The sequence below is a fragment of the Lemur catta genome, chromosome 9 (genome assembly GCF_020740605.2).
Source record: "Lemur catta isolate mLemCat1 chromosome 9, mLemCat1.pri, whole genome shotgun sequence".
NCBI lineage: Eukaryota > Metazoa > Chordata > Mammalia > Primates > Lemuridae > Lemur > Lemur catta.
Window position 1 is genome coordinate 94,223,753 of NC_059136.1, and position 19,856 is coordinate 94,243,608.

Consider the following 19,856-nt stretch of genomic DNA (forward strand, 5'->3'; position numbering starts at 1 on the left):
GGGGCTGTAGGCAGGTCCACTCAGGTTTGTGTCCCACTGCTGCCTTGCTCCTCACTTCCTGCCCCCACCCTCACCAGCCACTCCCAGGAAGGTGCACTGAAAACACAGCTGGCAGCAGCATTGCTGATGCCATGCACCCAGCCTGGTAGCAACTGCGTTTTTAAAACAGCATTACTAAGATATGATTCACATGTGCACAATTCACCCAAGCAGTGGGATTTGAATGCACTTGGTTCACTGTTACTCATCTCTCAGGTATAAACAGCATGCAGTTCTACATCTTTATCCTGGCTTCTCAGCTGAATGCAGGGAGGGTAAAACCAAATTCCAAACTATCACTTTATACGCAGCACTACTGTTTTAGGGTGAACAACTACACCCCCGTTAAACCCTCTCTACTTCCTCTTCATGACAGATATGCAATTCCTCCACCAGCAAATATCCACAGGAAGGATTATTTACAGCTTTGATTCATGATTAAAATTGGAAAAAATTCATCAAAATATAGCTTTCAGTGACTAGAGTCAAATGCAGAAAAGTGGAAATAATAATAAAAAATAGAGCACATGGAGCCAGACTGTGTGGGAAACACTTCAGGTGCATGATCTCATTCTTCCTTTCAACAACTAATGAGGTAGCTTTTTGCCCATTTCACTGATGTGGAAACTGAGGCAAGGGAAGTCAAATTAACTTGTAAGTAGCTTAGCAAGCAATAGCATCCAGGGCTCTTAGACGCCAGGGCAACCTGGCTCTCTCACTGCCTTGAACAACGTTGGGCGAGTTGCTTATCTGATTCTCAGTGTCATCATTTATCAAATGAAGACAATGATGCCTACCTTACAGTGCTCCTGCAATGAGTACGTGAGAATATCCCTGAAAGTGCACCTAGAGCAGAGCCTGTGGATCGTACAGCCTGCACACTCTTTTCTCTCCTCTTCCGGTCATCTTCCTCCTCCCTTCTCCCCACTTCAAGTCACAGTAAGAGGAAAGAGTGCACAGATGGACTAAGGGCACAACTGCATGTGACAGTGGTAACGTTTTTCCTGCCAATACTCTCAGTGAAGAGAGAAGCCTTGAAAGGGAAGCCAGGGAGAGAAGGCAGAAGTCCCTGTCCCTGGCGTGAGGCGGGGGGTCAGAGCTATCCGGGGAGTGTGGGAGGAGCACAGGGAGGACTGCAGCTTCAGGAGGAAGAGAATGCGAAATGAGCAGATGATGATGAAACCATCTGGGGAAAGTTCTTTTTACACAGTCTCAAAGATCTTCCCACAGACGATTTATTCACAACAAAAGGGAATAAAAAGTCATCATGGAGAAAAAACAAAATAAAACAGAACATCAAAGAATGGGACCAATTCCTATGACGGCTCCTGACGGATGTCCTGAAAGCACAGCATCGCCCAGGTAGTTAGATGCAGTTCATAGGCCACAGCCTGAGCCGAATCCTGACAAACATCAGAAAAACCCAGATTGTGGCACATTCTACAAAACAACTGACCTGTGTTCTACAAAATGTCAGTGTCATGAAAGATGAAGATACGCCAAAGGACTGCTCCAGATTAAAGGAGACTAAAGACATGTCAACTAAGGGCAAATTTGTGATGCCAGGTTGGGGAAAAATAGCCATGAGGACATTATTGCAACAACTGGGGAAATTCAGATATGGACTGTATTAGATAACAGTATGTATCAATGTTAAATTTCCTGCATGTGACCATGGTACTGAGTAAGGTAATGGCTCTGCTCTGAGGAGACACACGCTTGAATATTTAGGGGTGAACAGTCATCACATCTGTAACGTACTCTCAAATGGTTTAACAACAACATGTATGTGTGTGTATATATGCAAAGCAAAATATTAATAACTGCTGCATCTCAGTGAAGGGTATACAATGTTCATTATACCATTCCTGCCCCTATTCTGTGGATTTGAAAAAAAAATTAAGAAATAAATGTGACTGTCTTGAGAGGAAAAAAAGAAGGCAAGTCATTTTTTAAAAATGAGCACGTAACAGCTTTGCAGTTCCTCAAAAAACTTCAACATGGACTTACTATATGACCCAGCAATTGCACTCCTAGGTATATACCCAAGAGAAAATATGTGTCCACACGATAATTTGTACATAAATACTCATAGCAGCATTATTCATAACAGCCAAAAGGTAGAAACAACCAAAACATCCATCAATAAATTAGGAGATAAACAAACTGTGTTATATTCATACAATGGAATATTACGCAGCCATTAAAAAGAATGAAATTCTGATATATTCTACAACATGAATGAAGCTTGGAAACATTATGCTAAGTGAAATAAGCCAGATACAAAAGGACAAATATTGTATGATTGCACTTACATGAGGTACCTAGATTAGTCAAATTCATAGAGGTTGCCAGGGGCTAAAGGGTGGGGCATGGGGAGTTATTGTTTAGTGGGTACATTGTTTCCTTTTGGGGTGATGAAAACATTTTGGAAGTAGACAGAGACGGTGGTTGCACAACATTGTGAATGTATTAAATACTACTGAATTTTTCACCTTAAAATGATTAATTTTCTGTCGTGTGAATTTCATATTAATTTAAAAAAAGAGCAGAGAGAGAAATGAGGAGGAGGATGTTGTGACTTAGTCAACAGAGTGTACAGGAAGAGACAGCATCCAAAGTGAGCACTCACAGCCCTGAGTCTGCTGGTCGGGATACAAACAGAGTGCCTGATGTGCGCTGCCAGCTGGTCCCCAAATGTGCCAGCCGGAATGGAGAATGTGAGGTTGTGTAATCACAGTTTACCTGAATTCTGTAACTATGCTCACAAAGACTCCCAGTGCAGTAAGAATTAATTACAGGTTAGGTCAGTACGAGCTATATTTAAAAGTCACTAAAGAGGTGCCAACAGGACAGAGTGGGCAAGGCTGCCACCCCAGGAGCCAAGGTTTGGGAAGGGAAACCTCTCCTGCACAGCTCCCTGGACGTGGAGGTGACGGGCTGCACGCGGCAGCGAGGTGTTCACCTTCTGCCCGGCTGGGGCTGGGCGCCTGTGAAAGCCATCTGGTCCTCTATTTAGAAATCACACTCACGCTCACTCAATGGAGCTGGCACGGAGAAAGTGACCCAGTTAGATACGAATGACCTGGCTAGTTACACTTTGCAGAAGCAACTGCATTTTCAATGAGAACCTAAAAGAGAATGTTACGCTTTTTAAAAAAAATTGTTTTTTGTTTTTAATTCTTACCACAAAAGAAATTCACATTTACTATAAAAACTTTTTAAAAGACAGATAGACAGAAAGGATGCCCTGAGGAAGGCACTGCCATCATTCGGGCGTGCCTCTTGCCAGCCTGAGTCACTGATGACGGGACTTTGAGCATCTTTAGAAACTTTCCTGGTGACCCTCAAATTGTAATAAATGTGATGCTTTCTGTGACACCAGTGGGTCCTATCCCCACGAGTTCCTCTCCTGAGATGGAAGCATATTTCCCGCACTTAACATGTGCATCCGGAGAATTGACGACAAGAGACGTGACGGAGTAGACAGAAGGATCGAGGGAAGTCCCCATTGCTCCCTTCCTTACGAACATTTAGAGAATTACTAAGTCACAAGGAAGAGCAAGAGCCGAAGCAAATGGATCTGGCAGGCCACTTCCCAGCCCAGGTGGATGGGGGAAGGCAACAGAAATGATGCTTCTGACGCAATTTAGCATCCGGCTCAGAAGCTGATAGAAACGGGCTTGAGCCCTCACTTCTCCAGGTGTCGTCTCCGGAGAGGACACTGGCCCCGGGGCCACACACTTACCCATCCAGACTTCCCCAAACTGTCCAGCGCCAAGTCTTTTCACCAGCTTGATGGACTCCCGGGGGATCTCCCAGGCGTCTTTATCCCACGGCTTCTGTGGCTTGGGACTAATACATGCCTTCTCCAGTCTTCTGCACAAGCCATCTGACTGCTCTAATTTGGGAGGGAAAACAAAGGTTAGGGAATTCAACACTTTATATTTTACCAGTATCTATGAAGAAAAGTTTGGTCTGTTAGTCTTATAATATCCAAACTGCCACAGTCTATAAATCTAAAATGTTTGTGGGGAGCATTCTTCATATTAACTGTGGCTTTTGAAATTCTTGTAAGAAAAGACAATTTGAAACATACTTGATTTTTCTCCTTAGCATTGCTGACATATAAAAGCAAAACAAACAAAGGCACCAAACAACAGATACCTAAAGGCTAACAGGTTGTGCACTTAATGAAACATGATCTCAAATTACTGAGCCCACATAAGCTCCATAGGGCACCACAGTAGGGACTTGGTCATGTTACCATTGAACTCCCAGCCCCAGAACAGGGCCGGAGCTCAGCCAGCCCTCAACACACGTGCCAGATGCACAAATGAATGGGGAGGGCAGAGAGAGGGTGGAGGCCACAATATCGGAGATGCCGTGCTCTCTCCATACTTTGGGACCTAAGCAAACCCATAATGGGCATTCCCTTCCAGCAGGTCCTGGAAAACAGCAGGAGCAACAACCACCGCACCTGACTTCAGTCACACAGGACAGGAATCCAAAGATTCCAGGCTCCACAGGGCTTGAACGTGGCACCAGAGATGGCAGGATTTTGACTTGCCACTTTAAAATATTTTGGTGGTCATGGGGGTGTTATTTCTATTTTCTTTCACCAAGAGTACATATTACTTTTACACATAGACTCACGAAGACACAGATCTGTGAATCTGCATTCCTATTCCAGATATTTGGATGCCTTGTAAAAGTAGGCATATACAAAAATAGTATTTATTTTTCTCTTGGTAATTTTGGAACACTGAATGTCAAACAGCATGGAGCAGCTAAGAAGGACTGGGATAATTATTCACAAAGATCAAATCTTCTTTTGCATGTTTAATCACAGATTAATTTAGAACCAGTTATAGAATGTGACTGGCCAACTTTATCCAAAAGAAATATGACGCACCTTATATGTATAATAATAAACGTATTCTGTCTAGTCTGACCTCTGGTTTTTACTTACTTTGGTAATGCTTAATCATGTCACTGATACAGGGAAAAGTGATTCGCGGAGAGATGTAATAACCCCCATTGTCCAGACTTCTAATTTTGTAGTGCTTAATAACATCACCATGCACCGGGTCATAATCTCTGACAGACAGAGAGAAGCTTCCTGTTGGGGGAAAAGCGTAAGTAAGGCATATGTTTATATTGACAAATAAGATCTGTATTAGACAATGATGCAGTACACATTTTACCATAAAAATATGCAAAATATAAATTATGCATATAATGCATAATTTTTACAGTCCTATAAAAATCCTACTTGACAAATGAAACTAGCATTTTGTTTGCTGTGTAGCTTACCAACATGCCATTTTCTTTCTTCATGATAGTTTTTAAAATTATTATTTTACTGAATGAAAAAGTTACCTTAATTTTCTTTGTCTTTAAATTTCAGGATTTACTCTAAATAATAACACAAGAGGCTTGGCAAACATAAAGAGTGGTAAGAACTGGCCATACTTACGTCTACTTTGTATGTTACTTTTAGAAGCAAAACTTATCATTTGAGTTTATTTGCTATCAAACTATAAAACTTTTACTACCAAAGTATACTATAGCCTTCTCTTTTTTGTTTGAGTAATTCTATAATAGTTTCTAAAAACGATTTCCTAAACGGTGTTTTATAAGAAGGCTTAAACCAATTCCCACCTTTCAATGTTTCACTTTCTCTGATAAGAAAAGCTCCAGCGCTGTTCCCTGGTGCCAGAAGCTGCCGTTCTGCATCCTTCCTGGTTATATCCTTGAAAAACCACCTGTGAAGATGTTTTAACATTTCATGACTGTCATGTTCCAGAGCAAGAGCAAGATGAAGAATGTCAACAAGAAATCCAACGAAGTAAACAAAACCATGGAAGATGACAACACATAAGGACTCACTCTTCTGTTTCTAAGGTGTTGACTTTGGCCACGTAGTTGCTGGGGATGAAGCCTTCTCTCTTTGTTGAAAGGGACTTAGCTTTCCACCATTCTCCATGCCTGGAATAGAAACGCACAGCAAAAAGAAGCTCAAGGAATTAGCATGGTGGTGCCCACCTGCTGTCCAAGCTACTGGGGAGGCTGAGGCGGGAGGATCTCTTGAGCCCAGGCATTGGAGGCTGCAGTGCGCTATGACTGTGCCACTGCACTCCAGCATTGGTGACAGAGCGACACCTTACCTCTAAAAATAAAAAAGAAGCTAAAATATCACATGTGCCCCATAAATATGTACAAATATTATATATCAACAAAAAATTAAAAGTAAATTTAAAATAACATAGTTAGCAATTCCACCTCTAGACATATGCCCAAGAGAAATGAAAAGATATGTCCACACAAAAACTTATACATGAATGTTCAAAGCAGCATTATCCATAAAAGCCAAAAAGTAGAAACAACCCAAATGTCTACCAACTAATGAATGAATAAGTCAAATCTGGCATATCTATTCAATGGAGCATCATTCAGCAGGAATGAAGTGTTGATACACTACAACAGGGATGACCTTAAAACACTATGCTCAGTGAAAGAAGCCAGTCACAAAGGACCACTGCTTGATTCCATTTAGATGACGTGTCCAGAATAGGCCAATTTTAAGAGATAAAGAGTGGTTTCCTAGGGTTAGAGAGAATGGTGGGGGTAGGGGTAATGGCTAAGGACTGTCGGGTTTCTTTTTGGGGTGTTAACAATGTTTTAAAATGGTCGTGGTGAAGTTGCACAATTCTGAAAATATACTAAAACTGAATTGCATGCTTTAATTGGTGAATTGTATGTATGGTACTGTGAATTCTCAATAAAGCTATTAATATTAAAAAGAGAGAAAGAGAAAAGGCTATTAAGAGAGCATTTTGAATGTTCGCAACACAAAGAAATGATAAATGTCCAAGGTGATGAACATGTTCATTACTATGATTTGATCATCATTACACATTGTATGAATGTATCAAAATATCACTGTGTCCCATAAATATATACAATTATTATGTGTCAACTAAAAATAAAAGAGGAAAAAAAGTGTTTATATCCAAGACTCAAGAGCTACAATAGCAATTCTTTTAAGGTTATTTGTTTGGGAGGAGGGTGAGGTAAGGTGGGGAACATCCCTAGAACCCCAGAATCCAGTGGGAAAATTCACCCCTTTCAATGGAATAAAAATATGTTTACAGACTGAAGCGAAGGATAAGAGCCTTACAGCTAAATTGGGGGTCACTGTGCTCAGTGCTGCCAAGCACGAGTTGGTAACAATGGCTCCCATTTTGCAGAAGCAAAATGTCTGTATCTTCCCCCAGGATAGCTAAGAAATGCTTTAGGATTCTTAGAGAAATGGGGGTCAAGGGAATAACAGGTTGTTGTGCATGTGTTATCAACTCCTTGGTTCAAACGCCTAGTTACCATAGAGATGGAAGCCATGAAACAAAGAGAAAGAAAACCATAAAAGAATTTCCAGCAGGTAAGTTATCACCAAGCTCATGCTCTCGGCCAGGAGGCAGCCATGGAGCCGGGACAGGGGACTGGTAAAGGGGGAAAAAATGGGTCCCTCAACCCTGTGAGCCTTAAATTGTGTTCCTCCTCGAATTCCACACGCAGATGGGATCCCTGTCTGCAAGACATGAAGGACGACTACAGCTAACACAAAGCGATGCCTGCTCTATGCCCATGCTATACTTACACACACACACACACACACACACACACACACACACACACACACAAATGTGCCATGCTCACATCAACCCCACAGTACAGGCACTGTCGTTCAGTTTATAAGTGAAGAAACCAAGGTATAGCGTTTAAGTGACTTGTTGAGGTCACACAACTATCAAGTGGCAGGGCCACACTCAACCTATAAGCAACACTGTGGTCTCTCAACCCCAGAACGCCTTACCCTTAATTAGGGGGGTCTCCCTACTCTAACCCTCCTTAGCAGATCATGATGACCCTTCCTGCAAGATTAGTAGGAAAAGCAAGCTAGAATTAAAATGTTTGGAGTCCCTTATTCTCAGCACTGTTCTTACTGTCCCGCAGACTCACACCGTCTGTGAGTTGGCATGGAGGGGGTCAAGGAAATGACAACACCCACTCGTCCACAGAAGCACGCAGCTGCTGAGTAGAGGTGTTTCCCACAGGGCTGCTCTAGGACAGTATCCACAGAAATCAAACTGGGCCATAAACCCAGTATAAATCTAAGTAATATAATAAAATAAAAATGGCATTGTAAATAACATGTAGATGCCACACAGACTCAAGCTTCTTAATGTGGCACAGCTGGAGAAAGAAAGAAACCAGGGTCTGTCTTCAAAGGGACCCCCCCTGAAGAATGCTCACAGGTGGCCTTAAAAGGAAACTTCCTTTGGCCGTACTCCTGCCCTGCCCAAGCCTAGTACAGCAAGCAGGCTAGGAGGCCTCCCGCCCACCACAAGCAGGGGGTCTGGCCGTGGTACCAGAAGCAAAACAAGGGGACAGCTGGTAGGACCCAGCGCCCAAGGAAAGGAGCGGCGGCCGCAGTGTGCTCGGGAGCACTTACTCCTCCAGGACTTTCATCTTCTCTCCCTTCCTGAAAGACAGGTCGTCCGGGTGGATGCCATCGTAGGGGTACAGGGCCACCACAATGTCTCCTTGCTCCTCTGGATCTAAACAGGAAGAACACAAGTGGTCTCCTGTGAGAACCCACCAGCAGAAATGTTTCAGCAAACGGGGCACAAAGGATGGGGCGGGACAAAGCGCTGAAGAGAGGGCAGCTGGGGTAAGGGACAGGGGCTTCCTCCCTGCGCGTTCAGGTCTACGGGGGCTACGGAAAGTAACCTGCCGTCTGCACCGTGTGCAGTGTTTATTATGGGAAATCATTTAAAACTACAACTGTAAGTTTAACTCTGCGTTTAACAAACCCACGTTCATAGCAGCATTACTCACAATAGCCAAAATGTGGAAATAATCCAAACGTCCATCAGTGGATGAACAGATAAACAAAATGTGGTATATACTTAAAGTGGAAATATTATTCAGCCTTAAAAAGGAACATGGTTCCGACACATGCTACAACATGGAGGAACCTTACAGAAATTATGTTAAGTAAAATAAGCCAGACGCAAATGGACAAATACTGAATGATTCTACTCATATCAGGTACCTAGAGTAGGCAAATTCACAGAGACAAAAAGAACAGTGGTGGCTGCCAGGGGCTCTGGGCAGAAGTAAAGGAGGAATTATTTCTTAATAGGTGCAGAGTTTCAGTTTGGGAAGATCAAAGGTTCTGGAGGTGGATGGTGTTGACGGTTGCACAGCAATGTGAATGTATTTAATGCCACTGAACTGTACACTAAAATATGGTCAAGATGGTAAATTTTACGTTATACATATTTTCCCACAATAAAAAAATAAATAAAAATGTCTAGGACAACTATTTTATAGACGCTCTAACAGTAAAGAAAAAAATTTAACTATGTTGCTACTAAAACATACCTTTAGTTTGAAACCTCTGTCCTGGTAAAAGCTGAGATTCTGGAACCTACAAGAGAATATTTGTTAGAAAGAAAAATTTCATGTTTAGTTTTTCTTATACTCATGTTGTATATCATTTTTCTAACCGTAGCAAATGACGTTTGGATTTGCTAACTTACTGAGCTGGAGAGAACGGGAGAGCAGACAGAAAAGTCTGTAGAGCTATGCCCCCACCTACGGGGCTGGTGGCACGCTCTTTTGTCATTTGCCTGTAGTGGCAGGAAGTGAGCAAGTCTCACCCCGTCTTAACTCCCCCTTATTTGGTAACAGAACCCTAATATTACGTGGGGTGGCAATTTGCCCAGCTCAGTGACTATGCTTCCAAACTTTCGAGCCCCCGAGGCAGATGGGGGAGGGGGCCTTTCTACCAGCAAAATGGTCCTGTGGGGCTTTGCCAAAGGCTGTCCTTGTCCCTCATCTCCTTTCTGCCTAGAAACAAGTGAAGGCTGGAGTCCCAGCAGTCATGGGAACCACTAAGGGCAGCAAGGCGACACAAGGAAGTGGCTGGGCCCTGGTGACTTGGCAGAATTGCCACCCAGCCCAGGACTGCCCAACTCCAGGTTTCCAAGGCTTGTTTAAAAACCTGTAGTCGGGGCTCTGTTACTGGCAGCAGAGCGCAAGTCCTAACCGACCCATGACTCTGTCACGGGGACAGATGGCATCCCCTGTCATTTTAGTTGGGAGGTAAATTATTGGGAAGGGTCTAGTGGCACAAAAGCCTGCCTCAGTTACCTTTTAAATCAAATTCCTTTTTCTCACAGTGCCACATGAGGCTGCCGGAGGCCTCCGGGCCTCTCGCAAGGCAGGTGCTGTCAGAGGCCTGTACCGCAATCCATGTGGCTTTTCTCTTTCTCTTTGATTAAAGTGATTTCATGGAATGGGACCAAAATGGTTTGTACTGAAATTTAAATTTCTGATGAAAGTCGGCCCATAAATTCTCTAATTCAGTGATGGGGTAGAGGAAAATGACTGTATTGTGGTATCAGAAAACCTACGGTGCATGCTGTCCTTCAATACTCATTTCAAGAAGTTTTATACTGATTTTTCAGTCATTCAGACTTGCATAATTAGGAGGTATGATCTATTTTATATGATTTGGAGGACATAATTAGAAGATGAGAAACTAATTAAATCATTCTGAAAGGAGCAAGCTGATTTTTCAAATATCAAAGAGCTCTTAGTTTACAACATTTTAATACACTTTTTAAAACACATATATGGGACTAATATTCTGTTGCTCTAGCTTGTTCCTTAAAATGGCTTTTTCTAGAGTGTTGTTGAATTTGTGTCGACCCCCGTTGTCATCGACCCATGGAATGCATTCGGCACCTCTGGCCGGGGCTGAGGGTGGTATTTATAGCCACGAATAAGCCCAAACTGACTGGCTCGTGGAGCAAGGGTTTCTGTGACCACAGGAGGCCCAAACTAAAGTGTTATTATTTATGGTTTCCATGAGGGAATTGAAAGATTTCAAACCTGTTTACTACTTCTGCTTTCTAACTTGATTTTTAATCTTCTTTACTCTGAACAAGAGGAAAAAATGGTGTGTAAGTTTGTACTGTTCTCTTTTGCTTTTCTGAATAAAGGACATCTTCATTCATCATTTAGAAACAGAAAGCAGGCCGGGTGCAGTGACTCATGCCTGTAATCCTAACATTCTGGGAGGCGAGACAGGAGGATCACTTGAGCTCAGGAGTTCCAGACCAGCCTGAACAAGAGTGAGACCCCGTCTCTACTAAAAATAGAAACAATTAGCTGGGCATAGTGGCACCAGCCTGTAGTCCCAGCTACCTGGGAGGCTGAGGCAGGAGGATCACTTGAGCCCAGGAGTTTGAGGTTGCTGTGAGCTAGGGTGACGCCACGGCACTCTAGCCTGGGCAACAGAGCGAGACTCTGTCTCAAACAAATAATAATAATAAAGAAAGAAAGAAACAGAAAACAAAACAAAAATAACGTGGGTTTTAAAGCATATAAAATCTATAGCACATGGTACGAAAAGAAAACAGATCCTTTTTATGAGAACTTTGAAGTTTATAAGAAAACTGTGATTCCAATTCCTCTTATATTACTTTGTATTTATTACATTTATGTAATATCTAGTTCTATATCTGTATATACTTATATAATAGGTTTTTAAATTTTATATTTATATGTATTTATTATCACCAAATTATTAAAGCTCTTAATAATCTTACACATTTTAAGTATATATTTTCTCTACATAAAATTACGGTGTTAATTTACCCAGAAACATCATGTACGATAACTTAAAAGCATAATTTATTCACTCTTCATCTCCACTTCTTAAGAAGAGCAACTCTGACTTATCGGTCTCAACGATGGCGTGTGACATTGGCATGTGGAGGATGTGTCCCACCTGCAGGACAATGGGATGGGCTGGGGGAAGGGCAGGCAGAAGGGCTTGGTATCGAAAACATCTTTTTAAAATGCCAAGGCACTTAAAAGTATGTCGGACTAGGGAAACCATGAAAGTTCTTAATAAAGGCATTTGGGATAACCTGGAATAAGCTGTTTCCAGCTTAAACGCTGAGGAATTTTATAAAAATCAGGTTATCTAAGGATATGCATATCTTAAAAAATCATGAGAAAATATATGTAAAGAATATAAGATCTGAAATAAAGTGGATTTAAGGTTATAATTGGCCAAAGCTTCCTTCTTTCCATGAAGTATACTATTAGTTCTTTGTCAAGCATTTCCCAAATGTATCAAATAGCATAACACTCCTATAAAATTTCTAGCACAGATATTTGCCTAAGGTTAGGGAGCAGAATTAGATGTGTTTTTCCTTAATCTTTTAATTCACTAAAATAAATCATGACAACTTGAGGAGCTGTACTATTTTGAATTAACTGAAGAAATGAGTTTGGGCGTGGTAGGTCGCACCTGTAACCCCAGTGCTTTGGGAGATAGGGACAGAAGGATAGGATTTCAAGACCAGCCTGAGCAAAAGCAAGACCCCATCTCTACAAAAAAGAAAAATTAGCTGGGCATGGTGGTGCCCGCCTGTAGTCCCAGCTACTCAGGAGGCTGAGGCAGGAGAATCACTGGAGTCCAGGCTACAGTGAGGCTACACTGAGCTGCGGCTACAGTGAGCTGTGATTGGGCCATTGCACTCTAGTCTAGACAACAGAGTGAGAAAGAAAAGAGAAAGAAGAAAGAGAGAAGGAAGGAAGGAAGGAAAGGAAGGAAGAAAAGGAAAGGAAAGGAAAGGAAAGGAAAGGAAAGGAAGGAAGGAAGGAAGGAAGGAAGGAAGGAAGGAAGGAAGGAAGGAAGGAAGGAAATCAAATGAACGAATAAGAAGGGATAAAGCACAATGTGTGATTTACGAAACACCAAAAGACATTAGCACTTATTTTAGCTGTTTGCTTTCAGACCACTGTGCTAATCTCACTACCTGTCTTAAGTCATACAAATCTATTTCTCTCTCACTCTCTCTCTCTCTCTATATATATATATTTATATATTTTTAAGTGGGGTCTTTGTACCAGGAATATGTAAGATGATTCTCTCCACATATACGAATGTGACCAAAGGCCCTTTTATTGCATAATAAGTGGGCTGGTGATCCCTAAAATGTTTACATGTTCTTTAAAGGATTAAGTTATTAATACAAAGCATATCAAAAATTATTTGAGGCCCAAATAATCAATGTGATTCTTTTGCATGCATATATTACAAATTGGTTTTTAAATTATGCAGCCATGCTTTGATCCTGCTGTGGGAATTCTCCCCTGAGACTATCTACTTACTGGCCTTTGCTGTTTATTGGACGTTGGATCTCTCACATAAATAGTTCGGTCAGTATTACGTACTGGTTGAGTCTTCAAATCTATTCCATCGTCATTCAGATTGTCTTTCCTTTTTGATTTTATACATCCCATATTTCCTGTTGGGATACAAAAGCAATGACATTGTTTTACCATTCCAGAACTTGCTTCAAGCCACCAAAATCTATCAAAGAAGAGTAAAAAGGATATACTTCTATTCTGTATCACTCATAGATTAATTAAGTCAAATGTAAATATTGTTCACAAATGGTCTTGCTTGTTCATTCATACATTCAAGAAATATTTATTTAGCAACAATTTTACAACAGCCAAACATAATTCCTGCTATAAATATGCTCATATTCTTGTGGTGAAGATGTGTGAAGTGAAATTAGGGTACAATGGGGTGAGTCAATAATAGAGGATGCACAGGACCTAGGAAAGGACATCTAACCCAGGTAAGAGGAAAAGGAGGTGGTCAGGGAAAGCTTCCTGGAGGAAATGCTCTATGAGTGGAAATAACAGAGTGTCAGCCAGGTTGCACAGTCAGTAAAGGAATTCCAGGAAAAAGGAACTTCACATGCAACAACAGCTAATATGCTAATCTGGCCCCTTCACAGGACCAGCTCTACAACACTAAAGACTGTAGCCAAGGAACAGGTAGGCAACACCAAACCTCAGGGCCAGAGAGGGAGGCACACACTGGATGCAATGCCAGGGAGTTAGTTTCTTCCCCCTGAAGACAAGTGACACACCCAACCTGCAGTGTGCAAGGTGAAGTGAGGGAGCTGAGGCTTCAAGGGCAGGTGTGACTCACAGCTAGGAAGTATAGAACCTGGTTCCAACCGGCTTGGGGCCTAGGAAGATGGTGGTGGCCTTCACCAAGACTGGAAATAACAGCAGACACAGGTATGGTGGAAATGATGCTTATGGGAACATTGAGGTTATCTAATCCAGTAGGCTTCCCAGTGAGATATCTGAGTCTGGAAGCAAGGAGAGGGGTGGCAAAATCATGGCCACCACAAGGCAGGATAGGCCTGTGGAGCAAGAGCTATCATGGCAAGAAGAGGACTTGTGCCTGAGCAGCACAGTGACACTCTGTGCATCAGTTCACACCGGAATGGGCACAGCACTACACACAGCACTCTGGGGACTCAGGTGATTTTGCACATTTGAATCAGGTGTGCCTTTGGCTTTACAGTGTAGCTAGCCTCAGTGCCAAATCTATACATTAAAAACAAAACAAAATCTGTTATGAGCTCTATGAGAAGGATAGATCCATGAGAAGAATAGATTCTATGGACACAGTCCAGAAAATTCTTTTGGGGTCCAGGGGGGCATGGTGCTCCAATGTGATCTGTGTCAATTCTCAAGCACTGCCAAATTTGGGGACCACTATTTAGTTAACTTTAGAGAAGGAGAGATGATTTCAAGTTTGGGGAAGGGGAGTTGGTGCAAACGAGGCAATGGGGTGAGGGAGGAATTGTTCTAAGAAGCTTCTGTAGCTCTTCCACGCAGCCATCCCTGCGCCTTGTCCCGCAGGCTTCCAGCTGCTCCGGGAACTCCAATTTGTTTATCATTTCATTAGTTGAGGTATGACGCCTCTAAAGGACAACCACACCTCTTTCTGAAACTAGCTGTAGTTCCCCAAATAAAGGGGAAGCAAGTACTTCTTTGATTCAAAACAGCACATCCTCCGCCCCGCTAGAGTTTCTGAGATGGAGATGGGTTTTAGAGTTGATCTGTAAAGAAGCATGATTTCTTTCTTCAGCCAGTCCTACTCCCTCCTCATTCCCCCCAAAAGCTGTGTTTAATCAGTCCTAAAAAACGGTGCTTTACAAATGAGCAAATATGGTAATAGGAAAGCCCTGGCAGACCGACCCCTGAGCACGCAGCAAGCTCCAGGGGGAGGGGCCCGGGGTGGCTCCGCCCAACCCGACGGGCGCCCTGGCCCTTCCGCGGGCTCCCACCTGGCCAGCCTCGGTGACGCGGACAGAGAGCCAACCAGTGCCGCCCCAGCACGCAGGAGACCCCAGCACGCCTGCACCCTGGCCGGCTCCCCGGCCCTCCCTGCCGGTCCCCGCGCCCCCCGGCTGCGGCGCGCGCTCGCTCCCCGTCTCCGAGTCTCCTCCAGATCCTACACAGGCGTTTCCCACCAGGCAGGGCAGCACCGAGCGCCCTAGAGACGAGAGCACCCCCTGCTCCCCCATCACGATTTACACGCCTTGGTACCCCCTCCGTCCCATCACAAACCGGTTTATTTACGGTCGGCTACCCCAGTGGAGTCTAAGCTGCTAGGGGCGGCCTCCCCGGCTCCGCGCACGCGGTGGGTGCTCCCGGCACCCAAAACAGCTCCGGGCGCACAGAGCAGTTACTTAGGGGACAGGCCGCCGGCTGGGGACTCTCACGCCAGCCGGAACTACAGGGGGGGCGAGGGGAGAGAAAGCGACAGAGACAGAAACCTCCAGAACCAATCCAGTTTATGGGAAACACAGGGGAGAAAGGCACAGGTGATCAGACAAGCCCATACTGTGCCACTTTCTAAAGACGACTAGCCCGGCTACTCAGCCAGAGGGGAGGGGGCTGAACTGTCCCGCACCAGAAGTGACTAAAGAGTGAACTTTGGCAGAGGCAGGGAGTAGAGGGGAACAGCTGGGATAACTGGGGACACTGGAATTGCTTCGAGCATGACATTAGAGACCTGTGTCAGGTTTTGCAAGTGTGATAACGGTGCTGTATGTCCCATCTTAGGAGCCCAAGAGGTGCGTAGCGAGGAGGGTCACGGTATCTGCAGCTTTGAACACTTCCGCCACAATGAGAAGAGGGGAGGGAAGGAAGGGACGAGGTGTCAAAATGTTTTACAAATTAAAGAATCTAGGGAGAGAACGTATTCTTTCATTATTTTCTGTAGATTTGGAAATTTTTAAATATTTAATGAAAAGTTGGAGGGTAGAAAATTATAAAGGTTATAACGGATATTATAAACTTTATGCAAAAGACATTTTTCAAAAGGCATGCCAAGTAGTGCGGGCTTTACTTCCCCGGAGCTGCGGGCGTTTCTAACCGGGAAGTGACACGCGGAGACCTGTTCCTCAGAGGGAACTCGTAGGAAGTCTGGAAGGGAAAGCGAGCTGCCGTGGGGGAGTGTGTCGCTCAGCCTCTGAACGGGTCCAGAGGAGAGGATGATGGCGACTGGCCGAGAACAGTATTGGGAAGGAGGAAGGATGAAAACAAAATGCAGGAGGAGACGGGCGCGGTGGCTCACACCTGTAATCCCAGCACTTTGGGAGGCCGAGGAGGGAGGATAGCTTTAGGCCAGGAGTTGGAGACCAGCCTCAGCAAGATAGCAAGATTCTGTCTCTACAAAAAATTAAAAAATAGCTAGGCCTGGTGGCACGCATCTGTAGTCCCAGCTACTTGGGAGGCTCTCTCAGGAAGATCGTTTTTTGCCTAGGAGTTCAAGGCTGCAGTGAGCTTTGACTGCACGGCTGCACTCCAGCCTGGGCAACAAAGCAAGACCCCGTCTCAAAATAAACAAACCACCCACCAACAACAAAAATGCAAATGGATGTGTGTGGGGTGGTATCATCCAAGAGCAGACGACTTATAGATTGCCATTTATTCATCCTTACTTTATGTTTTCCCTTCAGCCATCACCAGAGATAATTCAACATCAAATGTATGTATTGTAGATGAAAAAATATCTAAACACCACTCCACGCCGTGAGTTAGCATGGCCTCTGCTCACTGCCCACTTAGCACAGTGTGTTTGGGGGCCCCAGTTCAGACACACACCTGCAAGAAACCTCCTCTTGGTGACATGGGGATGAACAACCCACACTCAGATCGGTCTTGCAATTCCTTATGCTGTATGAAGGTACCAGAAAAGTAGAAAATACAACCTACTCCCAACAAAAACTGAGAAACTGGTTACATGTTTCCAAGTGATATAAGCTACACTTTACAATGATTTATACCTTAGTATTTTTTTATCACATTTTGTAATGTACTGAGCATCTCATTTAATCTTCAAAGAAATGCTATAACCAAATTATCATCCCCACTTTACAGAGGAGCAAACTGAGGCTCAGAGAGGTTACGTGGCTGGCCCACAGCCAGAGCAAGGGAATGTGGGGCTGGGACTCACTCTCACGCTACTCTAGTATGAAGTCTAAGTCCAGAGCTAGGTCTGCAGCCTGGGCTCTTAGCACTTTGCCAAACAATGGTGATTTTGAAACTCATATTTTACCTATTTATTAATAATGCCAAACAAAGAGATTATTTTTATAGCCCACCTCTTTTCTCAAAAGGATTTGAAATGCTTTACCACAAAACAGTCAATAATGAGGTTAATAAAATAAAAATGGAAAACCAGAGTCAAAAAAAAAAAAACAGAGGAGAATGCAAATGTGGTAACGCCATGGTAACACACCTGCTATAACAGACCTACACATGTGCCCTGGGTTTGCTGGCAGGAAGGGCCAGGGTACTGCGTGAGTCACAGTGGGAGAGAGGACAGTGTGTCCCCAACAGGAATTCCAAGTTTCCTTATGGACTTCACATAAAGTGCTGTAGATGATGTACTTGGCAATGCTTTCAATACTATTTTTTGAACAGTAAATGAAGGCACATTTTATAAGCAGAAAGTTTTGGTTAGAAAAGATAACAACTGAGGCTTTGACTTGCAAATACAACCCTGGGATGTTCTTTGCAAAAGTTCAACTACATGGTCTGAAGAGACACAAACAGCCAGGTAACCCTTGGATCACAAAGGAACATCCACCAACACGTCCAGAAAATGAGAGAGTGATGACTTTTCTTTCTAAAAAGTCTTTCATTGGAACAAATATTCATTCAAGGTGGCTCATGCTCATTTAATGGCCTTAGAATATTAAAAGAGTGATTTAAAAAAAACCAAAAAGTTATCCCAGACTCTGGGACAATAGACTCTAACTCTAGTTTATCCACCTACTGTCTCTGGTAGGTTCTAGCAGTGCTTTACTGTTCTGCATGTGCTCGACAAAGAAGCAACTGTGTACCTGGAATCCCGCTTCTGGGGACCTGTTCCTTAGATACATTGCACAAGGGCACAAGGATGGTCCCACTAGCATTACTTCTATAATTAACAGAGACAATCTAGATGTCTATCAATAAGGGAGAGTTGATTAAAAAGGATGCATTATGAGTGAGTTAAAAAGACAGATTTGCATATTTGGACATTCTTTTTTTTAATTTCAAAATATTAAGGGGGTACAAATGTTTTAGGCTACACAGATCACTTTTGTAATGCTTTAGTCCCTGCTAAAGGTATGCCCGACACCCAAATAGTGTTCCTAGTACCTGTGAGGTAGGTTTTTGTCCCCTTCCCCTCTCCCTCTTCCTGGTTGATTTCCACTGAGTTTTACTTCCTTCTGTGCACATGTGTGCTATTGGTTAGTTCCAGTTTAATAGTGAGTACATGCAGTGTTTGTTTTTCCATTTGTGAGACACTTCACTTAGGATAACGGTCTCCAGTTCCATCCAGATTATTGCAAAAGGTATTAATTCATCTTTCTTATGGCTGAGTAGTAATACATGGTATACATATACCACATATTATTAATACACTCATGAACTGATGGGCACTTTAGATTCCTGACTGAACAATCTAGAATTGCTGAATTTAGCTGTGTGCAGTGGCTCAAGCCTGTAATCCCAGCTATTTGGTTGGCTGAGGTGGGAGGATCACTTGAGCCCAGGAGTTCCAGCCTGGGCAAAAGAGCGAGACCCTGTCTCTACAAAAAAAAAAGGTGCTGATTGAAAAAATTATATACACATACTTAGAGGGAGATATATATATATATATACACACACACATATACATATATATAAATATTTAATGTACGCAGAAAACAGTCTGAGAGGATACCCACAACCTTGTTGGTTAAGTTCTAAAGTCCATTTGTAAGGTATAAGATCCAATATAGAAATTTTCTATTGAAAATTCCTAAGGAAGAAACTACAATGTGTCTTCCTGTATACAATGTTTAATCAAATCAGGGTAATTAGCATATCCTTCACCTTAAACAATTATCATTTCTTTGTGTTAGGAACATTCAACATTCACTGTTTCAGCTATTTGAAAATATATAATACATTGTCGTTAATCATAGGCACCCACAGTGTTGGAGAACACTGGACTTCTTCCTACCTAAAAGCTGCACTTCTTTACCCACCCAAAGGCCTTGCTGCCTCTCCGTGGAGGGAGCTCCATCTCCAAGAGTTTTCTGAATTAGAGAGCTTAGAATGACAAGAAAAAGAGAAAGGAAGCCCTGAGGAAATAGGAATGAGTGGTATACTGATCCCAAACAAAAGTGATCTTGAGCTTCAAATTAGGTTCAAGTTTGGTTCAATCAACACTTATAGGAGTTCATCCCTAAAATAATGTTCTCCAGCTCCCATGCTCGCATTGCAGGATCAGTTCTATAACTCGAGAGATTTATTTTGCCTGCCAATACAAGACACTTTTAGACATCCTTCAGTGGTTTTCCTTCTTACTT

The 19,856-nt window shown here is 43.0% G+C and overlaps 1 protein-coding gene across 3 annotated transcripts in view; it reads right to left on the reverse strand.

Moving 5' to 3' along the window:
- LYN (LYN proto-oncogene, Src family tyrosine kinase) overlaps positions 1-19,856 on the reverse strand; it is a 114,078-nt gene that overhangs the window by 46,121 nt on the left and 48,101 nt on the right. For 2 of the 3 annotated variants that reach the window (XM_045560815.1, XM_045560814.1), the window contains exons 2-8: positions 13,300-13,436; positions 9,490-9,535; positions 8,555-8,660; positions 5,932-6,030; positions 5,704-5,807; positions 5,012-5,161; positions 3,788-3,940 (exon numbers count right to left, since the gene is read on the reverse strand). In XM_045560815.1, the coding sequence (XP_045416771.1) occupies positions 3,788-3,940; positions 5,012-5,161; positions 5,704-5,807; positions 5,932-6,030; positions 8,555-8,660; positions 9,490-9,535; positions 13,300-13,431 (790 nt within the window). In that variant the 5' untranslated portion in view covers positions 13,432-13,436. The remainder of the gene's footprint in view (positions 1-3,787; positions 3,941-5,011; positions 5,162-5,703; positions 5,808-5,931; positions 6,031-8,554; positions 8,661-9,489; positions 9,536-13,299; positions 13,437-19,856) is intronic. The other variant, XM_045560816.1, reaches the window with a different exon arrangement.